The sequence below is a fragment of the Arachis hypogaea genome, chromosome 18, assembly GCF_003086295.3.
Source record: "Arachis hypogaea cultivar Tifrunner chromosome 18, arahy.Tifrunner.gnm2.J5K5, whole genome shotgun sequence".
In the NCBI taxonomy this organism is placed as follows: domain Eukaryota; kingdom Viridiplantae; phylum Streptophyta; class Magnoliopsida; order Fabales; family Fabaceae; genus Arachis; species Arachis hypogaea.
Window position 1 is genome coordinate 8,814,951 of NC_092053.1, and position 9,271 is coordinate 8,824,221.

General features: G+C 40.3%; 1 protein-coding gene across 2 annotated transcripts; it reads left to right on the forward strand.

The window, feature by feature from the left end:
• Nucleotides 1-7,438: 7,438 nt before the first annotated feature.
• On the forward strand, nucleotides 7,439-8,840 carry LOC112770978 (putative dehydration-responsive element-binding protein 2H). 2 transcript variants are annotated; one of them, XM_025815506.2, is made up of 2 exons: nucleotides 7,439-7,789; nucleotides 7,942-8,840. In XM_025815506.2, exon 2 carries the CDS (start codon nucleotides 7,944-7,946, stop codon nucleotides 8,457-8,459), a length of 516 nt encoding a protein of 171 aa, XP_025671291.1. In that variant the 5' UTR covers nucleotides 7,439-7,789; nucleotides 7,942-7,943; the 3' UTR covers nucleotides 8,460-8,840. The 2 variants fall into 2 exon arrangements, with proteins under 2 accessions (XP_025671291.1, XP_025671290.1); XM_025815505.2 differs by having other exon boundaries at nucleotides 7,558-7,789; nucleotides 7,924-8,840.
• Nucleotides 8,841-9,271: the final 431 nt, after the last annotated feature.

Here is a 9,271-nt window from a genome sequence, read left to right on the forward strand (position 1 = left end):
AACAGCAGCAGAAGACTGCGGAGGATCAATTACACGGACTCGAGGAGTAGGGATCATTCTCCTCGGTTCGGGCGAGCTCGGCACAGATGGCTTCGATGGAACCTGAGAGGACCCTTCCCCATCCGCCCTGGTCGAGATGTTCTGGGCCGCAGTAGCCTTTCTCACTTTCTTGAAAGCCTTCATCAATTCATTATTCTTGGCCATCTCTGAAAAATGAAGAACAAACAGCTTTACAAACCAGAAAAAGAAGAAGGCAGCAAAGAAAAAACAAGAAACAAAAGACATCAAGTAAATACCCAATACAGTTCGGACAAGGGATGGATCCCCCAAAGATTTTTCAGTGTCCAAATGAGGAGGTTCCCCCCAAATGTCCTCCAAAACAGTTACAAAGGCCTGCTCGACCTTGTCCAACATCTCCCGGTGTATCGGGATACCACTACGTTCTTCTGCCACTCTAAAGGAAAGCGGGGTTCGTTATTCTCATCCAGAAAGAAAGGTCGAGCTCCTTCAACAGCCCGGACCTTAAAGAAGTAATTCTTAAAATCCTGAAAGGATTCATCATACATAGAAAAAACTTTGTGTCCCTGGACAGACCTAAAAGAAATCCAAGAAGCCTTTTTCTTGGTAGTCCCAGGCTTGGTCAACACAAAAAGATACAAAAAGAGAGTTTAAGAAGGAGTAACAGCAAATTCTCGACAAACCAACTGAAAAATCTTGATAAAACCCCAAGAATTTGGGTGAAGCTGAGAAGGGGCAACGTTACAGGACCATAACAGGTCAGTTTTAAAAGAAGTAAAGGGAAGGGTGATGTTCATTTGGCTAAAAAAGAAATCATACGCATAGAAAAAGGAACACTCCTCCTGAGTCAGGACAGGGAAGCAAACCCTATCGTCAGAATCAGGTGCTACCAACTCGTAATTGTTCTCCTGATCTTCATTGCTATAAATTCGGTGATGTTTTCTAAGATCTACGCAAAATTCAGAATTGGCTAAGGAAACACACAGCAACACAAGGGAGTCTAACCAATCAGACATCCCCTCAGGAACCTTAGAAGACGCCTCGACAATATTTTTGTGAGAAGACATGGCCAACTAGTCCTACAAACAAGAAAAGAAGATTGGATTACTAAAAAACATCTCAAACGAAACCAAAACAAATCAGCCAACATAACCCAGCGCAGTACAAGCAACAAAAGGAAACCACAGGACCCACATTAAAAATATCCAGGGGCATCCTTTGGAGACAGTTAACAGGACAAGGATTTAGGAAAACCTACAAGCTCACATCTCGACACATCCTAACAGGAAAACAATAAACCCCGTTTTTGTTCTACAACTAAAGCGACATTTTGAGAAGAAGACTACAAGCCACAAATCAAATAAAACCATCAAAATAAACTACCTCCCAGGCTCACCATCCCAGTTCGATTAACAAATGAAGCTACCAAGCAACAAAATGTATCAAGAAGAAATCATCGAAGACGCAACCCTTTTTCAGAGAAATAAAATCCCCCCAAACAAACAAAGAAAATCAAAACAAGCATCGTTATCTTCTACAAAGTTCAGAAGCAAGGAAAGCTATCAACAGGGCAAAAATCAAGGGGCAATCTTTTTAGCAAAACTCAAGCAGTAAAGAACAACTAGAATCAAGCAGCAAAAACATGCAAAGCCCTAAAAAACCTCAACAGAAATACCAGGAGTATGCATAAAGACGAAAAGGAAGCCAGAAAAAATACATCACAGTAACAAGCAAACACAAGACTATAAAAAGGTTCAAGCTTTCCAACATACATTCAGTCAGAATCAAAGCTTTACCCGAAAAAATGATGAGAACAATGAAAAGAAGAACCAACCTGAAGAAAGGAAGAAGCTTCGAAGAAGATTGAAGGCGGAGAGACAGAATCGCCTTTCGAGCAAAGAAAGACACCAAGAAATCACCAGATGACGTCGTAGGGAAGAAATGCAAAAACCGTAAACTTCAGGAAACAGAAAGAGAGAAAGAAAAGGGAAGTTACGGAGAAGAGAAACCATTTTTTCTGAGTGTGAAATTCAAAATAGAGAGGCTAAGAGAAATGGGGCAATTAAAAACCAATTAATGAGGGTATTAAAACCCTCGCATATTCCCAAGGCTAAGAGCGCTAATGCAAAAGCACGCGCTTTTAAGAAGAAGCTAAAGAAAACGTTCCATATTCAAAAAGGAGGACGCTACAAAGATGAAATCGACAAAGATGCTCGAGTTCGGCTTCACCAAAGAAAGATCGAAGTCCTAAAACTAAGACTCGACCTCAAAAAGAAAGACCGAGCTCGAGCAGGGGCACTGTTCATACCCTAGGTCGAGCTATCCGACCCGGGATGTTTAGCGACAAAGCGACCGACCTCTTCAGGTCAGACTATCCGACCTCTTCTCAAAGAGCTTGGCCAAATCACCAGGAAAGCCCAATAAAGGGTCCAAATAGAGGAACACGACCCAAATCCAAAGGCAGCCCAAGCCTATAGAGATAAGGGCGGTTCCCTTAAAGATAAGATGACTTCACCCAAAGATAAGATAAGATGAAGATAACTAACTTATCTTATCTAAAAAGGTCACTCCACACCATTATAAATACACTGGAGCACCCAGGTATAACTCATACTCTAATTCTACTAAAAACCTGCTTAATACCCTTGCTAACTTAAGCATTGGAGTCCCTTGCAGGTGCCCCCCACCCTCCGGTGATGAAGGATCAGCAGTGTAGCCAAGCTCAACAAGTCGGATACGATAGCTCCGGCCTCCACTCACAGTCGGACCTGTCATCTCCGATCAGCACATAAGATCTCATCTGAGATTGGCCTACAGTTTCAGGTAACCCTCGAAACAATCTTCATGCTTGAAGCTTTAAAAAAGTTGCTAAGAGTGTTCATCACAACTTGCACTTGAGCTTTTTTTGCTTTACAAAACAATAGCAGATCATCAGCGAACATAAAAGTGCGATATTCCCGAGCCACCTCTAGAAATAGCTACCGGATCCCAACACCCATTGTCCACTAAGTTCGAAATATAACAGGCAAGCCGCTCCATGCAAATGATAAATAAATATGGAGATATGGGGTCACCCTGATAGAGCCCTCTGTTAGGAGAAAAAATGTCGAGTCTAGAACCATTCCAAATGATGGATAGAGAAGAAGCTTTGACACAAGACATAATAAGCCTGACCGAGGGGGAGGGAAAACCAAAACTCATCAGGGAATGCTCAAGAAACCCTCAGTCAACTCTATCGTATGCTTTTCCTAAATCAATCTTAAAGGCTAGCATACCTTTTTTGACTTTGTATGCTTTATAAAATGCAACACTTCTTGGGCAATAATGATATTATCCGGAGTGCCCCTTTCCGAGATAAAACCACCCTGGAGGGGGCTGATGATCTCTTCCAAGAAGGGTCGTAAGCGATTAACCAACACCTCTATAATGACTTTGTACACCACATTACATAGGCTAATGGGCTTGAAATCCTTCATAAACGTTGGCGCTTCTATCTTAGGAATCAAAATAGTGAGAGTCTTAATAAGTTTCGAGTTAAGGTACCCAACTGTAAAGGCCATTCTAACCAAATGCTAGACATCTGCTCTAATAATATTCTAATATTCCTTGAAAAAATAAGCTTGAAAGCGATCTGGCCCTGGAGCCTTAAAGGAGCTCATGCCAAAGACAGCTGCTTTGACCCCGGAGAAAGAAGCTGGAGCAGTGAGATTCTCACAGACATTCGGGCTAAGAGTTAGAAGAGGGATATCACCCATGCAGTCCAAATCAATATCTTCCACAGAGCAAAAAAGGTTCTTGAAAAAAGAAACAGCTTCAGCTTGAAGAACAGAAGAGTCAGAAGACCACATACCATCACCCACAAACATCCCTTTAATTTTGTTGTTCTTCCTCTTAATCACTGATTGCAAGTGAAAAATTTTTCTATTACGGTCTCCAAATTTATCCCATTGCTTCCGAGATTTCTGAAACTAAAAAAGTTCTTCTTACAGGAAAATTCAATTATAGTCATCATTAAGCTCCTTTTCTTTAACCCTTAGGGAAAGAATATCAACCTCTTCTAGACGCCTTTGAATATTACTAATATGTCTCTCAAAATCCTTGTTCTTAGCAAAGATATTACCGAATACCTTCGAATTAAATTCCAAAGAATCATCCTGAACATGTTGCAGCTTGGAGGAAAAGCAAGAAGACTCGGGATGCCAAGCTTCCTTAACAACATTCCTATACATGGGATGGGTTGACCAAGCTACTTGAAATATAAAGGGACGATTTGCTTTGTTTTGAGGGCAGCCATTACATCAAATAAGAATCGGGCAGTGGTCAGAGTAAAGTCTATTAAGAATCTCTGAATAAGCCTCAGGAAAAAATCTAGCCATTCCGCATTGTGCAAGACATGATCAAGCTTCTTAGTAATGTCTTTATGGTGTTGAATACGTCTATACCAGAAAAACCTCCCGTTGATTATTTGCAGCTCTAGTAAATTGCAGTCATCTAGAATAGAGGCAAACCGCTCAGTCTGTTATGGATAAAAAAAGAGCCCCCTTCACCTCTTCTAGTCTAAGAACCTCGTTGATGTCCCCAAAAACAAGCCAAGGGCCATAAATCTGGCTTGCTAACTTGCTTAAATGATTCCAAAGATAAGATCTCCTACCAACTTGAGGACTAGCATACATAGCACTGCGATACCCCTCAGAAGAGCCAGAGCTAATAGCCACAGTTACACAATGTTTAAACTGACCAATCACTCGACACTTTAGACTAGGATTGGAGAAAAGAAAATAAATTCCACCTTTGTGCCCTATGGCTTCCACAACACCAGAAGCATGAAAACCTAGATTTTTCCAAAAAGATTTTAAATTGGAAAAAATAGAATGCGTTTCAACTAAAATGAAAAAATGAGGGATTAAATTTTCTAACCAACTCCTTGCAGTGAACTCGTGCCATCTTGTTGGAGGCACCTCTAATATTCCACATAATAATGTTGCAACAATCCATAACAAACAAATAGAAGTCATGGAGCAGAGACGGCAACATCTAAGTCACCATGGGGCTTGAGATGTGACCTCTTTGGTTGAGGAGGCCCCACCTTGGCCATCCTGAGTGTTAGAAATAAGAGACTAGACTGGAGAAAGGATTTGTATATTATTGAGTGTATTCAAGTTGTCTATTCAAGTTGTCTAGAATGATACAATATAAAAGGATATTTATAGGTACTAAGAGAATCGTAATAATAAAAATGCAATCTCCTATAATTCAGATATACTAAATAATGCTAATTGATCCTAATTGATCCTAATTATATTCTAACATCCCCCCTCAAACTCAAGTGAAAACTTGAGTTTGAAACTTATTTAAAATAACGAAATAAAGAGAAAAAAGAAAAAAATGCATAAATTCTCTAAAACGGGTGTAGACGGAACTGCCGCTAGTCTGAAGGAAGCACAGACGGAACTACCGCTAGTCTGAAGGAAGCGCGGACGGAACTGCCGCTTGTCTGAAGGAAGCGCAGACGGAACTGCCGCTTGTCTGAAGGAAGTGCAGACGAAACTGCCAGAAAGAAACGCAGATGGAACTGCCACAAGAAAACACAGACGAAACGCAGATGGAACTGCCACGAGAAAATGCAGACGGAACTGCCACAAGAAAACACAGACAGAACTACCACGAGAGAACAGAACTGCCACGAGAGAACGCAGACGGAACTTCCACGAGAGAACGCGGACGGAACTGCCGAAAGAGAGCAAAAACTATATGATTTCTTCATGAGAATAGGAAAACAGCGGATGACATTGATGTTTGATCATTCGACTCGAAAAGACACAAGATGGAGAGAATAGGCTAGTCGGTGAGGTGAAAAAGCATCAAAGAAGTGACAAAAGGTAAAGAAAAATGGCATAGAAAAAAAAGTACAAAAACTACGGTGATTTCACCGTAAGAAAAATAACCTATCCTCTTCAAGGAGGATACCATGGCTCTGATACCATGTTAGAAAAAGGGAGAGAGAGCAATAGAAAAAATGTTTGTGAGTATTCAAGGAGGATACCATGGCTCTGATACCATGTTAGAAACAAGAGACTAGACTGGAGAAAGGATTTGTATATTATTGAGTGTATTCAAGTTGTCTATTCAAGTTGTCTAGAATGATACAATATAAAAGGGTATTTATAAGTACTAAGAGAATCGTAATAATAAAAACGTAATCTCCTATAATAAATATTCAGATATACTAAATAATGCCAATTGATCCTAATTATATTCTAACACTGAGAAATGCCTGCTTTGCCTCTCTCATTTACCCCTTCCGGAGATGATTGGAGTGATGCTGGCCGGAACCTTTTACGAACAGACCTCGGTGCGAGAGTTTGCTGTTGCAAGTTCAAAGGCCCTTGGCTCTTTGATAAAGTGGCAATCTGGAAAGAGAATTAGACTTTTACCTGACCCTGAGTTCCTTTTTTTTTTTAACATTGATTGATGGAGATCCGAATCCAGTTTCTTTATTCATTTGCTTGGTATGATTCATTATGGGCTCGTGATCCTGTTGGCCTAATTTCTTTTTTTCCTTCCTTATAACAGTGGTCCATTCCTCCTTATTGTCAATATTTTCATCATCTCCATGACCTACGTGAATAATGTGATTTGCATGCAGGAGATTCTCTTCCATAGATGGTAAGATATCTTCCTCATGATTACGCCCATGATTTTCGCCAAATTCAAAAACCTTTTCAATTTGAAAATTTGGAGGGTTAGGTACCACCGATGATGGTGGAAAAGATCTTCTTTGGAGGCCTCCCTTGTGCTAACCCCTGCTCTTGCGGAACCACCTTCGATGCCGCTACTTTCCCTTGGTGCTTGCAATCTTTTGTGCCATGGCCAAAGCATGAGCAACTCTCACAAATCAAATGGAGACTCTGATACTCAACCTCATATTCATAGCCATCAACTAAGAGTTTCTTAATCACCGGGAGTTCGAGATTGATTTGAACCCAGGATCGTGCATATTTGCCTCGTTCTGCTGATTTTGTGGCAAGATCAACTTTGATCAGGACTCTTATAGCAGTTGCAATGCGCAACATCGCCTCCTCCTAGTAGCACCAGATCAGAAGACCGACAATGCAGATCCACACCATTATTGATCCAAAGGAAGGTTCGCATGGTCGAATATCTTGGGTCCATGGCTTAACAGGAAGATAGTGCCCAACAATCATTCACAGACCGTCGAAAAGCACCTTATTTCTGTCTTCTAAAAGATCAAATTTCACCATAAAATACTTAAAACCTACATCTAAAAGATCATATCCTCCCTTGAACCTTCACACCAATCTGAACTTATGAGACAAGGCAGTATAACCGAAATATTTGTCCAACACTTAAATTGAGTTTAATAACTTTAATTTACATAGAATGAACATAAAAATCGAACATACATTTAAATAGTTTGATTTTAGAACATCCATATAATATTACATTCAATTCTATTTGTTTAGGTGAATTATCCATAAATTTATTATATAATAATATACAAAAATAATTTCTCTAACTATAAAAGAATATCAAAATAATTGTCTCATTATTTTGTTGTCTAGTTTGGAGTATAGTGGTAGGAACAAAATGCAGGCGGCTAGTGAACCCTAGTTTCTTTGTCTTGTCGGTGCTCATCTCTGTTTTCAACATCTTCCTCCTTCTTCCTTCTTATTCTTCATTGTCCCCAATCATGTGCCCCTAATCTTTCCAATTCCGATCACACAGCTAAAACACTCGGGCCTCCTCTCAGGTTAGCTCTTTTCCTCCTCCCTCTTTATCCTTCTCTTCATTTCGTTTTAGTTTCAAAGAATTCTTTAAATCTGATTTTATTTCGGTCAATTTCGGTGTAACGAATCTAATGAAGGCAAAGTGTTGTAAAATTAGGGTTTGCATTGCATGCAGAAATGTTGGGGAAAGGGAACACGAAGGGGGATGGTGGATCGAAGTCGGTAGCAAAAATACTTGCAAAATGGAAAGAGTACAACGCACAGCTTGATTCAAGCAGCGACGCCGATAAACCGATTCGGAAGGTTCCGGCGAAGGGGTCGAAGAAGGGGTGTATGAAGGGAAAAGGGGGACCTGAGAATTCGCGGTGTAACTACCGGGGAGTGAGGCAGAGAACTTGGGGAAAATGGGTTGCCGAAATTCGAGAGCCAAACAGAGGCAGCAGGCTTTGGCTTGGAACTTTCCCGACCGCCATTGGTGCTGCCCTTGCCTATGACGAAGCTGCCCGCGCTATGTACGGTTCTTGTGCCCGCCTCAACTTCCCCAACGTCTCTGTCTCCAGTTTCTCCCACCATTCTTCTTCTCCACCTGAAAACCACCACGATGATGATGTCATCTCGTTATCCTTAAGTGTAAAGCATGAGGCTGTGGAGGCTGAATCTGGGGGTAGTAACTCCCCTCCTTCTTCCTCCTGATGTGTATGTACATTTTGTTCATGGCTATATAGAACTCTTAGCCGGTTCTAGTTTGTAATGATTTAGATTTAGACGGAAGGAGACTTGGAACTTGCTTGGAAAGTGTTCGTTTTTCTTCAGCTTTTGGGCTAATGCACCACACTGGACATCCTAGTCCAGTTTTGACTTACAATTGTCATATATAGTTTACTTGGAAGTAGTGGAAAATGCTGTGCATTCTACTAGAATTGTGTTAGAACACTGCATGTGCCAATGTGGTTTGTTAATCTTGCTTCCGTTGCTCATGTTAATATCTATGTCTAGTACACTGGATTTTCTATCCATGGTGGTGGTTGGGTTATAAATTGGTTATACAGATCGAATAGTATTGAGTTTTCATTACTCAAGAGTGTGGATGAGAAACAATACAACAACATCCTTTGAGAACATAATATGTGAATATTTACGCCCTACTACTGTCATTAGCCTGATGCTTTATTACATTTCACCGCAAATTGTGTGTTATTAGACGTTTTTTGACAGTGTCGATGAATGAATTTTAATTCTTACATTACTGATCAATTAAGATGTTTATCTGTAGAATGTCACTTGGAGTCTTGGTGTAGAAAACATAGGTTATCACTCAGCAAATTACATTTTGTAAGTTTATTTCTTTACTTAACCTCCAGGATATGATTACTTTGCAAGCTTCAAAGATAGAGGAAAGATTATAAAAAAGTGTATAGTACTTGGTACATATTTCATGCGTTAGTTATTTATTCGTTTTTAATGCCTTGAGGACTTGAGGTGTATTTTAATGGTACAATAAAGTA

Bases quoted from the DNA above. Each gene is read 5' to 3' on its own strand.
- LOC112770978 (XM_025815506.2), top strand. From the start codon at position 7,944: ATGTTGGGGAAAGGGAACACGAAGGGGGATGGTGGATCGAAGTCGGTA.